Source organism: Rhineura floridana, chromosome 6 (genome assembly GCF_030035675.1).
Source record: "Rhineura floridana isolate rRhiFlo1 chromosome 6, rRhiFlo1.hap2, whole genome shotgun sequence".
NCBI lineage: Eukaryota > Metazoa > Chordata > Lepidosauria > Squamata > Rhineuridae > Rhineura > Rhineura floridana.
In genome coordinates this window covers 47,728,383-47,749,389 of record NC_084485.1, presented here as the reverse complement: position 1 = coordinate 47,749,389, position 21,007 = coordinate 47,728,383, and the positions used below count along the sequence as shown (strand labels likewise).

The window sequence follows — 21,007 nt, the reverse complement described above, 5'->3', positions numbered from 1 at the left end:
GTGGTTTCTCATACTTCATGTATTTGTACTTCCTCTCCACACCATCTGTTCTTTGAATGTGTCTAGTTATTCCCAAGGCAGAAATCTCATTTCTATAGCAAAGATCTTGAAGCACCCATGAAAATGACAGAGTGAAACTAGAGCAAATCAGGATGACTCATGACCTATGAACACAACAGGGTTCAGCAGTCATGTGTTGTACCTTGCCAGGTGCTCCATAACAACTCCCCTAGGAACATCATATAAGAATATAAGATGAGCTCTTCTGGATCAGACCAAAGTCCAGTGTCCTGTTTCCCAAAGTGGCCAATCAGATACCTGTGGGAATCTTACAAGCAGAGCATGTGCTCTCTCTTTTTCCTGCTCATGTTCCCCTGCAACAGTATTCAGGAGCATACTGACTCCAATAGTGGAGATAATATATAGCCACCATGACTAGTGGCCATGGATACCCCTGTTATCATGGTCGCTAGCAGACAGTAAAAAACATGAATTTTATCAAGTGTCTAGTAGACCACCACATTGGCTGGTGGGCTGTGTTGGGCTTGGCTGGTCATGCTTGCTCTGTTAGAGTGGCACATGGAACTCATGGAATCAGCATATGAGGAGATTAGGTGGCAGTGTGTGTGTGTGTGAAGGGGATTAATGGAAGAGGATAGAAATGGGCTGTGGTCAACCTGTGAATGATAATGACTTGAAAGAGGGAGGCTGACGTTTTGGGTAAGCACTGAGGAGAGACAGAAAAGGGGACTACTGATAGGATAAGGGGGGATAGGAAATGAGTACTTCACACTTGGAGAAGGAATGATGGGGTGAAGCAAGGGGTTATGGGAGGAAGGCCCAGTTGTGAGAAGGAGGAAGAGATGTTAACTGAAACAGCCATGTTGAGGAGGCTATATAAAGCCTAATCTGCTGCCAGAAGCCCCTGACGCTTGTAGCCTTGGTTATGGCCTAATTAGGTAAAGCAGGGGCTGATAGCATGAGATGTTTGGCTCTTGTCCGACAGAGGCCTCATAACCCCCCCTCCGCCCCCAGCATGGTGTTTTGTGTGCTGGGATTACAATGGAAGAACAGCTAACTATAGGCATGAAATCAATGCCAGGCCACTGCCAGAGGGCTTTGTAGAGAAGAAGTAGGAGGGAGGATGATACTGGCCTGCCGTTGTGATAAAGAACCCTAGACCCTGGAGCCAGCCTCCTGGACTTGAGCCAGGGATATTTTGAGGACTTGCTTCTGTTCTGTGGATGAACTAAATTTTCTTGAGATTTGTATTGGAAAGAAGCAAAGTACTATCACTCCCCCTTTCAAGTACCTTCATAATAATCCCCAAGAGTGGTTAAAAACATTTTCTGCTTGAGAGAAAAGTGCGGGGCTGTTTTCTGAATACCTATGTAGAACTGTTAGACAAGGAATCCCAGAGTGTCTGTGCTCCATATAAGAAGAAAAGGAACCAAATTACTTTGCAAACATTTAACTGGTGGAAGAGAGGGTGATGGTCAAGCTCCATTTATTCCTGCCCATGGTAAACAGGCCCATTAGAAAAAAAAATTGTAGAAGTTCAGCTGCCTTGTTTCCTCTTTCAGTTCCAAGTGCACCTTGTAAAAGCTCTTCACATATGTACACTATCAGGTTGCAGTCTAGGTGCAAAATGTAGATACATGTACATCAGGGTATGGGGAACCTACAGCTCTACAAATGTTGCCTGAGTCAAATTTCTATCACCCATGGCAGGCATGACCAGTGGTCAGGGACGATGGCAGCTGTAGTCCAATGACATTCCTTATCCCTGATCTCCATGTTTATTGCCTCCTCAAAGGCAGTCTTTTAGCCCAGCAAACCTCTGCATGCCAATCTGGTAGAAGTATTGCAGCCTACACAGTCCCCTGCCCATTGCCACAGCAGACAGGGAGAAATGTAAAACCAGCATGGACATCATGTTCTCACACCATTTCAGGAGCAATGTCAGGACAGGCTTTCTCCATGTCTCATCTTCCTTGCTCTTCTGGGGAACATCTACCCTGGAAACATCTCATGTAAATGCCCCCTGGATGCCAGGTGCCACCATACCCCAAAAAAGACCAATGCTGCAGTACCCAGCACTGTGAAGGGATGTCAAATATAACAGCAGTCTTCCTCTTGCATGCCCCCAACTCTGTTGTAAATTTCTGGGTGGGTGGGATGATAACTGGCTGTTTCTGTGTGCCTGTGTAATAATCTTTGACAGTAGCTGCTTCATGTTCTTGATCTGTGTATTTCTGTTACTCTAAGCGGAGAATCTGGTGCTGGTAAGACTGTAAACACCAAGCGAGTTATTCAGTACTTTGCCATTGTCGCAGCCCTGGGTGACTCTCCGGGCAAGAAAGGAGTAAGGCCTTCATTTGAAAAACTGTTTTTTTTTTGTGGCTGCTTTCTTTTCATTTTTGTTTTGTTTTGGACTTCTTTTGTGTTTGGCAGCGTGCGTGGTGTTGGACATGGCCTTTTCTTTTACATTGAAACAAGCAAGGCTTGAAAAATTGTTTTGGGGGAAAGAGTTTCATAAAGTGGGTGCTGAAATCCCAAGCCGTGGCTACTTTAAGGATTTTTTAAGACACCGGCTTTTTCCTCCCTTCCACAATTTTTCTTTTCAAAACAAACAAAAAACAGAGGAAATTCCCCAAACAGTCTTGTAACTCTTTCTTTTAAGCCTTGCTTTTTGTGATCCCCTCCCTCCGTTTTCTATATTGCTTCTTTTTCATCTTGTATGTTTTCTGGCTCTCTTTCTTCTTCTTCTTTCACTTTTTCCCTTTTCTTTTTTTAAAATACCCTTGCTGTTGATTATTTCTTCTTGATAATTTTTGTACTTTGATTACGCAAAAAGAAATTCACCAACTTTGTTTTCCTTCCCTGGGTTTGGATTTTAACCCTCTTGCTTCTTGATGCTGTTCTTGATCTTGATCTAATATATTTAACATATTTTTAGTGTATTTTTTAAAAAATTGTTAATCTTTTTGTAAAAAGCCGAAGCAGTTATTTATTTTTTACATTCTTGTGCACAAATCTGAAATGTCCTTCTCTTTGAATGGAACTTCCTATGGAGCTGATTTTATACATCTGGAATTTTAAATCTGTTTTCTTATCTTTTTTCTAGCAAGCTCCTGCCACTAAAACTGGGGTAAGTGTTTAAAAGAAAGAAATGATTTCTAGTTGAAGGCAGAGATCTGAAGTAATGCCTTGTTAGTGCCAATAAAATTTATTTATTTATTTATTTACATTGACAAAATAATTTATATATCACCCTCTCACAAAACATCAGGGCAGGGTGCAGCAACATAAAAACATTTAAAACAATAAAAAAGGGTACATGAGGAGCAGGTAACATGATCATCAGAGTTCTGACAGCTATTTCCAGTATGTCAGCTCCTTGCATGTGGCCAGCTGGCCATGTATGGAAACTGCTGTGCAAATTATTAATCTTGTTGAGGACCAACACTGACCTACACCTTGGGCTATTTGCATGAAAAAAGGTTAATCTTATGCATGGCAGTGGCTGCGTGTGACCAGTTGGCACAAGGCGGGGAGCTGATACTCATTGCAATTTCAGCTGACCACCAAAAGCACAATGGTTGTGTAAATCAGCTCTTGTGATTTCATTCTAGAGTCTAGAAATGTATCTTATATAACGGAGGCCTTTGTAACATGTAAATAATCTGAATAAAGGAAAATAATAGAGGGCTGTATATCCCACGCTACAACTCTGCTCACACAACAGACTTCTGTGTGCACAACAGAAGGTCCTATTCCTCTCCTTTGTCCTCCAGCCACCCACCCCCCATGGAGGGTTGGGGTACCCTCCAGAGCAAATTGTGCATAGGGGGAGGAGAGGAAATGGATGCCCCATTGTGCGGGGTAGAATTCCACTTGCACTGTGTTGGATACAACCCAGGGTGTTTCTAAAAATCGGTAGAAAAGCAACAACTTAGCATTTTTTTGCTTTTAATCTGCTAAAGATTAATATCTGTGTAAATTTAAATAGCTGTCTAGATATTTAAAGGTTGTTCACTTTAGTCTAGTGCCTTACTCTTCTCTTATAATGAAATCTTATCATGTCTACTCAGAAGTAAATCCCACTGAATTCATTTGGACTTATTCCTAGGAAAGTGGGTAAAAGATTGCACCATTAATCCTTTCTAAGTTTCCCTCAATATTTCAGTTGTATAAGCATGAAAAAGAAGACATTTCTTTAATTTTAAGGGAGTGGTGTGGGTGGGACGGAGGATGTAAAATATAAAATGTAAATCATTTTTCAGAACCTGCTTTTCAGTGATGCTCCATGTACATTCCAGGCCAAAAAACTTGAAACCACAGGCAGAATTAGAAAGAAAAAAACCCTTCTATCACTGTTGTGTCAATGACTGAGATTAACCACCCAAAACTAAATTTGCTCCCCATGTTTGTGGTTGTGTGTATCTCCTGTGCCCATTTGTTCATTTCTGACATACCTTCATAAGTAGCCTGAGGCTGCTTGCAGATGGGAGCCTAATACTGTACTGTAAATCCGGATACTGTTTTACCCTGGAAAGGTAAAACCAGATTCAATTGCTGAGGTGTGTGTGTGAATGGGTTGTGGTCTGGCATTTTGATAACAATTATGTCTTATGAATGCTGCAAAAAACTTGCATGCATGAGGAGTGCCAATCCCAGAATAAACACCCCTCTGGAAGCACACTGATGCTCCCTTGGTGTGCTCTCTCTCCATTCTCCAATAAGAGATTGCATACACACCATACATTTAAAGCACACAGCCCTCTCCCAAGACTCCTGGGAACTTTAGTTTACGTCTCACAGAGCTGCAATTCCTAGCACCATTAACAACCGACAGTTCCCAGGATCTTTTGAGGGGGCGAGCTTTAAATGTATGATCTCTATGCATCATCATTGTTCCTTCTCACTGCTTTGCTTATGTGTAGACCTTAAACATCTGCCATTCACAGTATCCCAGATTCCAGAATGTATCTGGCTCAAGTATGGGTATATTCATGCAAATCAGTCACCTCATCTAGAGTGCAAGTGATTAACATAAATGTAGCAGCCCCTTTTTCAATTGCCCTCACTCACACCAATTGCTGCCTGCACTCATTGTCATGCCATGTCTTATATTTCCTCCGCTCGGCTTTGTAAATGCAGCCACTTCACACAGACAAATTACAAATGCCTGAAATTACAAATTACAAATGAAACAGCTCAGAGTGATCTTTAGCAAAATCACATCCAGCTTCAGTGATTACTTTGATGTTTCAAGTTGATTTTCTTTTTTTAAAAGGGCTGAAAAAAATAAAATTAGAAAACAAAACAAAAGGGCTCAGATATAATGAAAATCTATACATATTGGTCACTCTGGGCAAAATCTTGTGTTTCATGTTTCAGTTTATTCTCAGCAGGGATATTATGCACAGTATGACGAATGAGGTGGTGACACTGTATAGTACCACTATATATTTTTAATGTCCTTTTATATCAGTTCATTTCATCTAGTAAACTTGCACATCAGGGTTTAGCAAAGCTCACTTCCTGAGGTGCTAGTTTACTACATGGAGAGAGTTTTATATGTGGAGGAGCACTCAAAACTATGACCTTCCCTTCCCTGCAGTCTGAAGTGGTCTAGTCAAGACTACCTCTATCTATTATTCAACATGAAGTATGTATAGGTTGGTTGTTATCTGATTTGGTCCGTGCTGGAGGTGAAGTGGTATGATATTTTGACAAATGCTGATAATGATCAGGGTTTAAGAAAGCAACAACATCCCCTGCACCGTGTTCCTCAACTTGTTATCAGCAGAATCCAGGATAAATCTACATTGTAGCACTGGATACTATTCTGAACTATTCTGTGATTACATCTCCTAGGGTACCCTTGAAGATCAAATCATTGAGGCTAACCCTGCAATGGAAGCCTTTGGCAATGCCAAAACCCTGAGAAATGACAATTCCTCACGGTTTGTAAGTATTTTTTAAACAAAAGTGCCAATGTAGGGTGTTTATACAGGTACTCTACATAGGTGTGTGTTGATGAGCCTATGGAAGTGTTAATGATAAAACTGACTTGCATATGAAGCAAACTATTTCCATCTCTATCAGTTCTTTTATTAGTTAGAATACCAGATTATAGTGATATTTTGATCTTTGGGAGAGAAAAAACAACCTCTCAGAAAGTGGGATTATAGCCAAGTTAGATATAATATTATTTATGTGAATACATTAATGTGCGTATTTATGAAATGGAAATAGCAGCTATGGGAAATCCTGAGGAGTCTTGGCACTGGGTGAAAGTGGGTGGTGATGAAACATTTAACTCTTTCCATCCCTGCCACCATCCCATCAGAAAGTTGTTATTTACATTCAAGGGAAGACTGCACTGGTGCCAATGGAAGCTTCCCTTGGATAGCAACTCCAGAAAGAATGTCTTTTGCTGGGAGAATGTGTGTGTGTGTGTGTGTGTGTGTGTGTGTGTGTGTGTGTGTGTGAGAGAGAGAGAGAGAGAGAGAGAGAGAGAGAGAGAGAGAGAGAGAGAGAGAGAGAGAGCTCTCCTTTCCCACGGTCCTGAAGCTCCCCAGGCTCCCCTACAGCTTCCATTTACATGGTAAAAGTGCACATGAATGTCTTCACACAATTAACACCATGTCCATTTGGGTCTCTCCTATGGATTTGGGAGCTGACACATCCAGTGACTCCATCTTCCTGTGACTGTGCTGTGTCAGGTGCACATCATAAAGCCTTTTTCTGGCAGGGCTATTCAAATTCAAGTAAGAAAAAAACACAAAGTGGTCCTAAAGAGGCTTAAGGGGAAGGGATCATATCTCAGTGGTGGAATCCGTCTTGCATGCTGAAGGGTCCACGTGCAATCTCTAGCATTTCCAGTTAAAGGGACCAGAGGTGATGGGAAATACCTTTCTTTGGCTGAGACTGTAGAGAGCTGTTGCCAGTCAGAGTAGACAATACTTGCCTAGATAGGCAAATAATCTTATCTGGTATATATCTGGTATATGGCAGGCTAACAAGGCATAGTAAGTCCTTCTATTCATTTGCCTTGTGTATGAGCCACTTTTCTTTCTACCATAATAGGGTAAGTTCATCCGCATCCATTTTGGTCCTTCAGGGAAGCTGGCTTCTGCTGACATTGATATCTGTGAGTCCATGGCTGATGTTATATGACGTCCCATGTTGCTTTTCATTTGAGTACTGTTTGACAAACTATTAAACTAGTAGCCCCACAGTCTGATTTCATGCTTGCTTGCTCTAGATTTGTTGGAAAAATCAAGAGTGATTTTCCAGCAGCCAGGAGAGAGGAGCTACCACATCTACTATCAAATCCTTTCTGGAAAGAAGGCAGAACTCCAAGGTAAGAGGCAGTAAAATAATGTGCAAAGGAATTTGACAATCAGTGTGGAAAGCACAATGCATAGGCATTTGCTTGGCTACCATGAGGACGGGATGCTGAACTAGATGGGCCACTGGCCTGATCCAGCCGGCTGTTCTTATGTTCTGAAAAGAGCTGTGCTCATGGCTGCTGAGTAGGGATGACGGAGAATTTTGATTCAATGCACATTTAAAGGCAAATCTACCAAATGTGCACTTTCCATTACAATAAGTGACCCAAAACACAGCCATCCTTCGAAATTCACACATTTCCAAACTTCTATGCAGATCTCCAGTCAAGTAATGCATGCACTAGGATAAAGTGTGCATTAAAATGCATATATTAAGGTAAACATATACAAAGTGCATTATATTAGGGGAAATTGCATACAAAATGTGTATATTAGGAGACATTTGCACTAAAATGCTAATAAATTTTCATGAGGACCTTTAACCCCCCCCCCGAACTGATGTAGAAATGTAAAAGAACTGTATTTAAGATTGTAAAAATGAGAAATGGAGAAACCAGATCCAGCCCTGAAAAAGGGGTTTGTACCCTCTTCCAGACACAAATAATTTGGCAGTAAAATATTTCTTTTAAAACGGTTCTGCTGAGGCATCACTCACTGTGGTGTTCGGTGTTCCTGCTGTGGTAGACATGCCAGCCCACCAAAAATCAGGTGCCTCTGCCTTGACCTGACTTGCAAGACACTCTTTAGAGCTCTGAAAGCAGGAAGGAGGGTGAGCTCTAACACCTTTTTGCAATGGTGCCATTCCAGAGGGAGAAAAAGCTCCCCCCCCCCCGGTCACAGCACTGGGCTGGGAGGAGAGTTTTGTCTTATTCGAGTCCAGCAGCCCAGTGCTGTGATGGGAAGGAATCCCCTTACTTCACCCTCGCTCCTCTGCTGATTGTCTGAAAAGTGGGGCAGCAAATTGCTATCACCGTTGAATTGGCAATTACACTAGTTAAGATTTAAGATTTTAAGTTAATTAAAATCAAATTTTAATTTCAAAAGTAAAAATCAAGCATATCTGCAATATGGAAAGTACAATTCAAATTTTCAATATGAGTTTATGGAAAATTCTGTTTCAGTCCTAAGCACCTCTTCTCTACAATTCTGAGCATACCAGAAATTCATTACACTGGATATCAGTGGGATGTTTGACTTAATTTATTTATAATCTTTTGCTTGATAAGGAGATAGGTGTGTGCAATCAGAATCCCATACTCTCTGGACCAGATGCATATTTGAAAACAGATGTTATTTATGCAAATGCTGTTCATCTGCACTGCATTATTTTGAAGCAGATGCACATTTTGGTGTGCATCTCTATACCCACATTTTGATGGAGCGAGTAACTGTGCTTGAGCAGAACTGGATTGCAGGGTTTGCACCTGCCCTCTTTCAATCTTTCTCTCTGATTGTTTGCTCCTACAAACCTCTTACAAAGAGGAGCACCATTGGCATATGTCTGTGGGACCTCCATGAGACAGGAAGGCAACCTTGTCCAAGAATGGTCCCACCCAGCCATGCTATGATCTGCACTCAAGGCATCTTTCCAGCATGGAACAGGATGCTATGAAAGAAGAAATTTAGGGGAAACCCTTTTCCGCCCAGACAGAGATGTTTAGCGTAGTGTCCTATGGCAGTAAGGAATCTGGGTTACTGCCTGCTGCTCTTGCTACTCGGTGACAAACAATGCCTTATTAGGCAGGTCTGGAGAGCTCTACTGAGCAGTAATCTTATCTGGTGCTCACAAGGCCAAGGCTGGCCACTTCTAAATCAGTCAGCAGCCCAAGGGTGTTCCTAAGATAGCTTGCAAGAGATGCAACTATACAGTGCACATGCCTTTCTGGTAGCCACATAATAGAGGCTACGCAGCTTTCCAGGCTGTGACCTCTAAGCTGATCCTGATGTCAAGGCAACAGTTAGCATCTTGCTAGTAGCTACACAGAAGTCTGTTTCTGGGTGGATCACATTATCATATGATTTCATCACTTGATTCATAGTTCAAACTGGGTGTATCTTCCCAATATACCACAAAACAAAACAGTGCTGCTTCTGTCTGTTCTTTCCCAGATATGCTTCTGCTGTCATCCAACCCCTATGACTACCATTTCTGCTCACAGGGTGTAACAACTGTTGACAACCTGGATGATAGAGAAGAACTCATGGCTACAGATGTATGTATTCATCCACTATCAAATTAAGCAGGGGGTGTCAAAGTCTCTTTGTGAAGTGTGGTCCACGGTCCAGTTCTAAGTCCCATTAATTTTCAATTTTTTAAAGAAGTATGCACTTTCCCATTAAATCAATGGGCCCAAAAAGTGCTTAACCTTGGTTGAAGTCAGCCTGGTTTCATCCCTTTCTGTTTGTTAATAGAATTGTGTTGTTATTATGACCATACCTTGTCTGATTCCTTCTGCAGCATGCTATGGACATCCTGGGCTTCAGCCCTGAGGAGAAATATGGCTGCTATAAAATAGTAGGAGCCATCATGCACTTTGGCAACATGAAATTCAAGCAGAAACAACGGGAGGAACAGGCGGAGGCTGAAGGCACTGAAAGTAAGGGGGCTTGCCTACATTGCTGACTACAAATCCCAGGGAGACAGGCATATTAGTCTGTTACAACCAACAAAACCTGGTGGTACTTTGAAGCAGGGCCAGTGTTAGCACCTGACAACTTTGGGCAGCTGCTAGGGCTCCAGGGCCTCTCCAGGGCCCACCTCTGATGCCTACCCTGGGTCCTGTTTTTTTAATGCTCTTACTGTCTCCCAAACAGCCACTATTTAGGTTTTTGACAACTTAGTTTCTGGGGGAGAAGAAATCGCCTCCAGCGTAATAACCTGACAGCTGTCATGTTTTAGTGGAGGTGACTGCCACTTCCCCAGCCCCTCAATGCTTCAAAGTTGAGTTGACTTCTGGGACATTGTCAGAGATAGGGGAATGGATGTCATCACAAAAACATGGTGGCTGCCATTTCCACACAATTCTCTGAATTTCATCTCAGCCTTTGGAGCATAAGTGGGTGAGGGAATGGCTGCCACCTGAAGCTAGCAAGGTAATCTTCCCCAGGACCCTCCTGAACTGGAGGGACACCATTGTATGGGTGCCCACTGGTTGGCACCTTGCTGACAGCTCCCTCAACCTGGGAACCAGCCCTGCTGAAATAATTATTGTCACTTCCAGACAACCTGTTTATTGAGCATTCGTCCTGATTTGTTTGCACAAAGTTTGTAGGGAGGTTCTACAGCGGGCATTGTTTATTGAGCAATAGTTATGATTTGTTTGTGAGGAGGCTATACTATGTCATGTCAAGCAATTGTTATACCATACTTTCCAGTGCATTTTCCTGTCACTTTCCTTACTGCAAAAAATCATTTTTGGGAGGAAGTGTATTTGTTGCCATGTGATTGAATCCCACCTGCAAAGCAGTGACAATCTGGAATAGACCATACAAATGTAGTGTGGCATCAGTTTCAGGGGCCAGTGTGCACAGGCGTTAGGATTTATAGTACCCTGTGATCTTGTTATTGCTACCTGCTGGAGCCTAAATGTATACTGTGTTGGTTTGAAGGGCTGATATTGTCTTAAAATGGTCTGAACTACAAGTAGGCCCTCCCAGAAACCCATATTTCTTTCTCATCAATACCACTTGCTTATTTGTGATTCATTGTTGCACTGCAGGTGCTGACAAAGCCTCTTACCTCATGGGAATCAGCTCAGGTGATCTGATCAAGGGGCTGCTCCATCCTAGGGTGAAAGTTGGAAATGAATATGTGACCAAAGGTCAGAATGTAGAGCAGGTAAGCGTCTGGGACTGGATGCCTTGGCCTTATGCCCCACTCCCAGTCTTTCCACAGAATCTCTTAGCAATGGATCTGTGAGAAAACTTGTGAATTTGAATGACCTTTCACTGCTGACGTACTAATCTGTTTACTACAACATGTTACATGTGGGAAATATACCAATCAATTATTTATTAGGGACAAATTGTCTACTGTAAAGTTTCCTATATTGTATGAAAAATAGAGTCTGTTTTGCCATGCAGCGTGTACCATTACCGCTCCATCCAGCTTCTTCATTAATTATCTTCCTATAATGCTAATAATGCTAATTCATTCCAGACAAGTTTAGTGCTTGTCGCTTAAAGTGCATGTGTTTAAATGGTCAAATAACATTGGTGATACACGCTGCCCAATTGTTAGCACATTTACTCAGAATTAAGCCCTACTGTGTTCAGAGAGACTTGTTCCCGTGTGAGTGTGCATAGGATAGTGGTCTTAGTTATCCAGAAGCTATTTCATCACGTTGTATGAAGGTTTCAGTTGAAACTAGGATCAGAGCTTGGAAAAGTTATTTTTTTGAACTACAACTCCCATCACCCCAATCCAGTGGCCATGCTGGCTGGGACTGATGGGAGTTGTAGTTTTAAAAAGTAACTTTTCCAAGCTCTGAGGATTCCCTAGCTCATATTGATTCCCTTTTAGAAATAGCCTCCCTCCCTTATCCATGCAACATAATCAGAAAGAAGCAAATATTAATTCTGACAAACTGTTGTTACATTACTGTTTGTAGGTTGTGTATGCAGTGGGAGCCTTGGCCAAAGCCACCTATGATCGCATGTTCAAGTGGCTGGTTCTTCGTATCAACAAAACCTTGGACACTAAACTAGCCAGGCAGTTCTTCATCGGAGTTCTCGACATTGCTGGATTTGAGATTTTTGAGGTGAGTTTCAAAACTGGCCCACAAAATCATCTAAGTATGAGAACATTTTGCCCTGTGTAATGTGGGGGAGTATTGTTAAGAATGAAATATACAGACCAAACCTCTGCTAACTCGGTTTCTTTTTCCCGTGAAGTCTGTGGCACTCTAGAGTACTGAGAACTCTTGTGTTATTCAGTTTGGGTGATACAGAAAGTAGACTCACTGAAATAAATGGAGTAAGTAATTTAAGTCTATTGATTTCAGTGGGTCTGCTCTGTGTACGACTAAGGATAGATATTGCCCATTGCCTGCAATAATCTGCCTGGCATGTTGAAAGAGACATGGCAAAAATTCAAAACTCAAACTGAGCTACAGGGCAGGTTGAAAAGGCTTTGGTTGATTCACATTAGGGATGGGGAAGAAATTTGATTCAGCTTGCATTTAAAGCCAAATCTATCAGATTTGCACTTTCTGAAACAATATGAAAACTAAAACACAGCCATCCTTTGAAATCTGCAATTATCTGAATTTTGCAATGCAGTTCTCCAACCTATGTTTACAAAAATGCAAGTATTAGTAGAGAGTGAGGATAAAAATGAATATATTATTTATTTTATTGTTTATTTTATTTATTTATAGCTCACTCTTCCTCCCAGAAAGAGCCTAGGGTGGCATCCAAAAACACTAAAAACATCTTAAAAACAAAAGACTTTAAAACATATTAAAACAAAACATCTTTAGAAACATCTTTTTTTAAAAAAAGCTTTAAAAACATCTTAAAAAGCAATTCCAATACAGGCACACACTGGGATAAAGTCTCTATTTAAAAGGCTTGTTGAAAGAGGGAGGTCTTCAGTAGGCACCGAAAAGATAACAGAGATGGTGCCTAACTAATATTTAAGGGAAGAGAATTCCACAGGGTAGGTGCTGCCACACTAAAGGTCTGCTTCCTATGTTGTGCGGAACGAACCTCCTAATAAGATGGTATCTGCAGGAGGCCGTCACTTGCAGAGTACAGTGACTGAGTGGGTATATAAGGAGTAATACTGTAGGGCCCCGCTTCCCGGCGCTTCGCTTCCCAGCGTTCCGCTAATGCGGCGGCTTTCATTTTCCATTTTAAAGCCGAATTTTGCTCTTTTGCGACGTTTTGAGATGTTTCCGCGTCATTGTCACGCAACAGCCCCATTATAGTCTATGGGTTCCACTTTACGGCAATTTCTGCTTTACGGCGGGGGCCTGGTCCCTAACCCGCCATATAAGCGGGGTCCTACTGTGTGATCTTTCTGGTATCCTGTTCCCAAACTGCATTGGGCTTTGTACACCAAAATCAGAACCATGAACTTGGCCTAATATTAGTGAAAATAACAGAAATGCATTATATTAGAAGTGATTGCTTGCAAAAAATGTGTACGTTAGTCAAAACTGCCTGCAAAAATGTGTGTTTTAGGAGAAATTCACACTAAAATGCTGTAGAATTTTCATGCTTTTTTAAAAAAATGCATATTGCTGCAGAAATATGGAGAACTGAATTTATGAGTGGAAAAATAAGAAAATGAGAGAACTGAAATTGACTGATCCTTCCATCCCTAATTCACATGAACATTTCACATTATGATATCACCATATTGTTGCATGTAGTAATAGTAGTAGTAATTGTCATTTATTAATTTTCAATAGAGAAAGTACAGCAATGGTCCTACCCATTGGCTTGCAAGCTAATGTTAAACTATTATGAATGGCTGAAAGTCAAAACTAGGTGATATCCTCTTGTTCTACCCACTTTTGGAAAATGTGTATCAGCTTTATCCTAATATAGCTATTATGGCTTCCCATGAAGAATACCAGGACTGAAGTTTGGTGAGGTTGCTGAGAATTCTCTTTTAGATCAATAGACCTCCTTAGAGAACTACAGTCCCCAGGGTTCCTCTGAGGCAGAAAACAACTATAAACCCATTTCAAGTTTGTAATTACATCTCAATTGGCCAGTGGATATTCTTTGGCTGTGTACATATTCCTGTTTACTCTGCATCCAGTGCACTCCCATCGCTGATTTGGGAAGCAGTGCACATGTGGCGCTAATCACAATCTATATATACCGTGTCATTTCTTATGAAATACTGCATTTTGATACATTTTCCCAAAACCAGCTTTTATCTGAGATGAGAAAAAGAATGACCTAGCTGCCTTCTAAGCCAGCAATGTACACAGCACCTTTTTTCAAATGTTCTCCCACCTTTCCACCTAACTGAGGTTGCTTACAGTATTATTAAACATTCCAGTGGCCACTGCATAACTGATTTGTGGATGACTAACAAAAACATTCTGCCAGATTCCAAAAACTTTCTGGTTTCGTTTTATTTTGTGTTATGTTATCTATGGGTGACTTCCCATGTGCAGTTTTCATCTTCACGGTGACGAATGCAGATTATGAACATGCAAACAGATAGGTACACATCATTCTGGTAACATCTGTAGTGCATCAGTAAAAAATCAACTGTGGGCTGCTTTTTGTTGAGGTTGTACTATCTCAAGAACTATGTTGTCTGAACTAGGTGCATTTACCAGAGCTTGGAAAAGTTACTTTTTTGAACTACAACTCCCATCAGCCCCAGCAAGCATGGCCACTGGATTGGGCTGATGGGAGCTGTAGTTCAAAAAAGTAACTTTTCCAAGCTCTGCGATTTAACATATATGGATGTGCACCTGCCTGTGTAGCTGGGAGCACTAGACAAGCAAAAGCACACCATAAGCTGTATAAGAGGAACTGTATTAAGGCTTTGTTTATTTTTTACTGCCCTTGGCATGTTTGGGCCTCCATGTTACCATAGGGAAATGGACAACCTTATCATAGTATGTAGCCATTTCCATTCAGTTGATCACAGCGTATCCATTCAATGTAGTCTGTTTTATCAACCAGGAATTTTTGTGTAGGACAGAAACATGCTTGATGGCATATTGTTACCAAATCATCTGATCAACAGCTGGAAAGCTATGGATTAAATCACAGGGATATTTTTATACTCTTCTAAGGGCAGTGGTATATCTTGAGTTAAGTGTCAAGGCACTTAGACTTTCATTTTCTGTCTGCAGTATAACAGCTTTGAACAGTTATGCATCAACTTCACCAATGAGAAGCTGCAACAGTTTTTCAACCATCACATGTTTGTCCTGGAACAAGAAGAATACAAGAAAGAAGGGATTGATTGGGTCTTCATTGACTTTGGCCTGGACCTGCAGGCTTGTATTGATTTGATTGAAAAGGTAATGTTGAGACATTGCGGTACAATCAATATGGCTTAAGTTTATGCACGCAAGTTATGTGGCTTTGAAAGAGATGTGACTATATCTTCATTCTGGTGTTCTCTTGCTTCCAACCAATTGTATTGATTTTGAGGAGAATGTTCTTTTGTGGTGAGTCTTCCATTTCAAAAAAGTTCTTCATTTTTTCCGGTAGCTAAAGCAGCATAGGCCACCTTACTAATGGGATGACGATGATGCTGTTTTCTTATACATTACATGGTAATTTTAGAAGCCTGTTTATATCATTCAAAAACTTGCAACGATTTGCCATACATGGCAGTGGTTATTGCTTAGACTGTCCTCCTCTTTCATTGTGTTAAAATTAACACCAAGTGCACTTGCCTCTAGTCTGTTGATCAGTATCCTTTCCTTGCAGCCAATGGGAATCCTCTCCATTCTGGAGGAAGAGTGTATGTTCCCCAAAGCCTCTGATATGTCATTCAAGGCCAAACTGTATGACAACCACATTGGGAAATCACCCAACTTCCAGAAGCCCCGGCCAGATAAGAAGCGCAAATTCGAGGCCCACTTTGAGTTGGTACACTATGCAGGAGTGGTATGTCTTGATTTCCCAGCTCCCATATTCTGGGCTTTGAGTGTTGCTTTTTGACACTCTGCCTCTGTTACCTCTTGTTTTGCCCTTTGACAGGTGCCCTATAACATCGTTGGCTGGCTAGACAAGAATAAAGACCCCTTGAATGAGACAGTGGTAGCCATCTTCCAAAAATCACAAAATAAGCTGCTGGCTTCTTTATATGAGAACTATGTGGGCTCTTCAGGTGAGTTGCATTCCCATCTGTGCTAATTTACTTGGCACGGAATATACATAAGAACATCCGAAGAGCCCTGCTGGGTTAGAGTAAGAGTCCATCTTCAGTTCAAAATCCTGTTTCCATCTGTGTCCAGTCAGTTGCTTCCAGGAAGGAATAGCTCTCCCTCACAGTTCTCTGGTATTCAGACAGATGCTGCCTATGAACCTTAACTTTATATGCTATCACAGGGACAGCCAAAGTGGTTATTTGTGAATTATAATTCTTAGCATCCCCAGCCAGCATGGCCAATGGCCAGGGATGATGGGAGTTGTAGTTCAAAACCTTTGGAGGGCACCACATAGGCTACCTCTCTGCTACCATATAGCAGCATTTCATATCATATATTGCTGCCCTGAGCTCCTGCTGGGATATAAATATGGGATATATATATCCTGGCGGGATATAAATCAAATTATAAATAAAATAAATAATAAATAAATAATATCACTGCAGATAGAATTGATTCTGAGTGGCTAGGATATATGATGGAACAAACATGAACATAACTCTTTTGTGGAGTTTCACCGATTAAGATGCCTGAGAGGGCTAAATTTATGCACTGCACTAGAGAGCTTATGTTCTTATTTTCTTATAAGAGCTATTCAAAGGATAGGAACGGTTATTATCAAGGTTAAAATCATACAAACTGTAGTAGTCTCAAAATCTACTGTAGGAGTTGGAGTCCAGCAACTTCTGGAGAGCAACAGTTCCCCGTCCACTTCAGTTAATGGGTATTGTCTGACTGGTGTGTAAGCTGGCTGTGCAAAGAATTCAAAAAGCAAATCAAAGCCAATTCTGTTCTTAGTTATAATAGCATTAATATTTGGGTGGCTGACTGGTTGCTTTCTTTCCTCTTTTCTTTCGTTGCAAAATTTGAATTATTTTGGCAAAGATAGTATAGTTGAGAACAAGCCAGAGAGTGAGTTGTAAGGGAGCAGGAAGGTGGTAACTAGATGCTGAGGGCCTGAGAGCAAAAAAGAGAACTCTGTAAGGCACAAAGGGATTGGTCCTGGTCAATAGAAGGCCCACTGAGCTCCCTTCTGGCTTCATAGCATGTGCTGCTTCTGTGGGTCTGAATATTTTCTCACAATCATGTTTATTTGCATATTTACTTATTTTTAAAGGATAGTTTCATAGACTTATAGACTCCAACCTGAATGACTCTACCTATGTTGGGTCTAGGACAGGTGCTCAAACTAGAGATTGAAATGAACATTTAGAATCACCTGAAAATCTGGGGATAGATAAAAAGCTATTCTTTCCTTCATCAGAACTGTCCGGGGAAACGTATAGGAAATCATGATGTTCGGACACATATTCAGTATGGCTCTTGCAAAAATGACAGGCTGTCATTACAGATAATTGGAGATACTGTTCTTCTATCACATTTGCCTATTGCTACACTTCTATAGGTGTTCTTCATTTGTATCCTGTCCTGCTTCTAGGGAATCGAGAGTGATGTTTATGCAGTTCCTCTAAGCAATCTCCTATTCAGAAACTGGCCAGGCTAACATTTGTTCGGCTTCAGAGATGGAACTGTTCAGATGTTTTTGTTCAGACCATTCTCTAGGCCTGGAGATGGACTACTAACTGTACAGTAAATTAAGCTATTGGGTTGGTCTCTCAGCTCTTGGGAACAAAGCGAGTACCTGAACAAAATGAATATGACTAAGGCAATAAATTGACATTTCCTTGGACAGATGATGTGCACAAGACAGGCGTCAAAGAGAAGCGTAAGAAGGCAGCTTCGTTCCAAACTGTGTCCCAGCTACATAAGGTAAATAGAATCATTGGATAGACGTTGCAGAATTCCACTTGGTTCTGTCTGTATATACATATGACACCTCTTCCAGACAAGAATCTGAACCTGAAGTCTTGAACCTGAGGCAGACACTAAGACCATTAGGCCTTTCCCAAATGGCCCAGAGTGTACTCCCTTTTTGAGAGCATGGTTGCTCAGGAATCCACACCTGTAATTGTTCCCATCTTGCCAGCTCTTGTTGAATATCATGATATTAGGAACTGAATAGGAAGAATACTAGGATGGGGAGGAATCTGATTCCCTATATGGTAGAGCAATGTGTATTTCTGCCCTTGTGATGCCTGCACTCTCTGGCTCCTGGCTGCTTCTCCATTGCTGAGGGAGAGGTAGTTAAGACTTGCAGTGATGTTTAGATAATTTATTACATGAACATCACTTTAAGTCTGTGCTACTTCTCTTCTCACTCTTGACTGCGGGAAGGACAACCCTTGGGAAGAAGAAAACAAATGTGGATTTGACAAGGGTCGGAGTAACAGGCCCTTTCCTGTGTTGGGACTGGAGAAAGTTAGCTAGGCATAACTCAGTCATTCCACACTGAGCCAGTTAGCAGCACAGCATCCATCTGACTGTGAGCCAATGCTTTGCCATTGAGAAAAGAATGATCTACCACAGGCCACAAAGTTAAAAACTAAAGAGTTTTAGGAATGGCCTTATACTATAGGAGTAAATGGGGCATGCGGAGAGTACAGAAGCTGCAGCATCTTATCTGATTAAATGTGACTGTGCCAGTGCTGTTTGTTTAAAGCAGGACTGCCCCATTCGTATATAAAGTGGGAACTGTGTCTCTGTGTGTGTGAGGTCCAGTTTTTAGAGCACATGAGAGGGGAGCTGAACCCTACCTGTGCATGGAAGACTGGCCATTGCTCAGTGGTAGACCACAATCTTGGCATGCACTCACGAGGTCCCAGATTCAATTCCCGGAATCTCCAGATAAAAGGATATAAGGAAGCAGGGTAGGGAAATAATCTCCTTGAGAGAAGCTGCCAGCTGATGGCAGGGTCAGGGACACCCAAAGTCAGGCCTCAAATGCGGATCATAGTTATGGGATGGATTTGTGTGGGAGAAGGAGGCCCTTCTGATATCTGAGCCTCAAACTATACAGGACTTTAAAGGTTAGACAGCACTTTGAATTGAGCCTCTGACGAGGACTGCAAGCCAGTGAAGTTATTTAACCCTGTATGTCTGCCTTACAGGAAAACTTGAACAAACTGATGACCAATTTGCGTGCTACCCAGCCTCATTTTGTCCGCTGCATCATCCCCAATGAAACAAAGACCCCAGGTACACAGCTGCAAAGAGTTCACTTTGTCCGTGAAGGATTGGAATGGCTGGGGGAAAGTCTGTGCACAAGACTCTATTGCTCATTTTTGAAATTTGGCATTTCCCTGCTATAAACAATGCTTCAGGGCTCATACAGGTTAAAAAATACTGGGACTACAGCTCAAATTCGAAGGGTTGTATCCAGAATGGTGGTGAGGAAGCTGTGCTCATGTAGTGCTCTGCTGGAAGAAATGGAGGAAGGTGATTTTTGCTGATTCCTCCTACCTAGTGTGCCACTGAAAAGGGTTAGGAGACCCTCTGAAACAGCATGGAAGGTGATTCTGGGAGCTGGGGGGGAATGGGGGAATCAATCTCCCCTTCCGCCAGAGGGAGCCTCAGCTGGACTGGAGTCTTTCCTGCACATGGGAGGAGTTTTCCATTCCTGGAAGGGCATGTCTGGATCCAATGTGTAGTAAGACTTAGATATGGCTTAATAGGCTTAGAATTGGGCTGCAAAGGTAACAATTTTCCTTTCTCATATTTTATTCCTTGTGTTGCCCTCTATTGTTGCTGCTGTTTAATTTCATTGCGTATATGTTTGTTGTTTTCTCATTTCTCTGACCTTACCAAGATGCAAACATGCCTAAACTCTTGTTGTTTTCAGTCTAAGCGCTGTATGTTGATGAAAGGTGTGGAACACACCCTGCCCTTCTTTCCTACACAGGAGCCATGGACGCGTTCCTGGTGCTGCATCAGCTGCGGTGTAATGGTGTGCTAGAAGGCATCCGTATCTGTAGGAAAGGGTTTCCAAATAGGATCCTCTATGCTGACTTTAAGCAGCGGTAATTTAATTTTTTGCTTACCTATGTGGACCACTGATAAATCTCCCCTGTAAGATAAGCAGGGTGGCTGAGTGTATGTCTGCAAGTTTACTGTACAGGTGTGGAATCTGGTTTCTGGCACAGCATGTGATCTTCTAAAGCAGATCTGCACTACAAATTTATACCCATTTCATACCAGTTTAACTGTCATGGCTACCTCAAAAAATAATAATCCTGGAAATTATCAGTGAGGGACCTGCCGCTTAGCGGGAGGAGGAAGCATGAGGCAGCAAGGTTGGGGTTGGCGTTGCATGGCGCACTGGTGGGAGTGCTGGGTTGTCCCTGTCAGTGTGTTTCGTAACAACAACTCCCAGTAAGCATTAGTGTCTCTGCTGCTGGGAGGCCATTGCTGCGGCTCTGCCCACCCAGTGAGCTGCTCCTGAAAAAGACATTTCCTGTGTAATACTTTGCCCAGATTCTCATGTCAAGTGGCTGGCTGTAATTTATGTATAAGTAGAATCATATAATCATTGTGCTAGAGGGAATCTTGAGTCCACTTAGTCCTAACCATAGCTCGATGCAGGAAACCCAAAGCTAGAGCATACCTAACACAGACGGCCTCAGCTACTGAGACATACCTTAGGAGTGCATCTGCTCTTAAATATTATTATTATTATAGTTTATTTATACCCTGCCTTATGGCCAAAAGGCCCTCAAGGTGGCTTACAAGAAAAACACAAATATAGGAATACATCTATAAAACAATACAATTTACAAAATTAAATAACAAATAACAATATTTTTAAAAAGCAGTTACAAACTTCCAGTGAAAATACAGTGTGGGCATCCAAATGTAAATACAAGTACTATATTTGCATAATTTATTCTG

At 41.7% G+C, this 21,007-nt stretch overlaps 1 protein-coding gene across 5 annotated transcripts in view; it reads left to right on the top strand.

Moving 5' to 3' along the window:
- Positions 1-21,007, top strand: part of MYH7B (myosin heavy chain 7B) — a 67,387-nt gene that overhangs the window by 16,179 nt on the left and 30,201 nt on the right. For 3 of the 5 annotated variants that reach the window (XM_061631678.1, XM_061631679.1, XM_061631680.1), the window contains 15 exons: positions 2,269-2,365; positions 3,128-3,151; positions 5,884-5,976; positions 7,099-7,162; positions 7,277-7,375; positions 9,474-9,577; positions 9,823-9,961; positions 11,084-11,202; positions 11,975-12,124; positions 15,194-15,364; positions 15,780-15,959; positions 16,053-16,182; positions 17,916-17,992; positions 19,231-19,318; positions 20,022-20,139. In XM_061631678.1, coding sequence (XP_061487662.1) covers positions 2,269-2,365; positions 3,128-3,151; positions 5,884-5,976; positions 7,099-7,162; positions 7,277-7,375; positions 9,474-9,577; positions 9,823-9,961; positions 11,084-11,202; positions 11,975-12,124; positions 15,194-15,364; positions 15,780-15,959; positions 16,053-16,182; positions 17,916-17,992; positions 19,231-19,318; positions 20,022-20,139 — 1,653 coding nt within the window. Of the gene's footprint in view, positions 1-2,268; positions 2,366-3,127; positions 3,152-5,883; positions 5,977-7,098; positions 7,163-7,276; positions 7,376-9,473; positions 9,578-9,822; positions 9,962-11,083; positions 11,203-11,974; positions 12,125-15,193; positions 15,365-15,779; positions 15,960-16,052; positions 16,183-17,915; positions 17,993-19,230; positions 19,319-20,021; positions 20,140-21,007 lie in introns of those variants that run through there. The other 2 variants (XM_061631681.1, XM_061631682.1) reach the window with 2 other exon arrangements.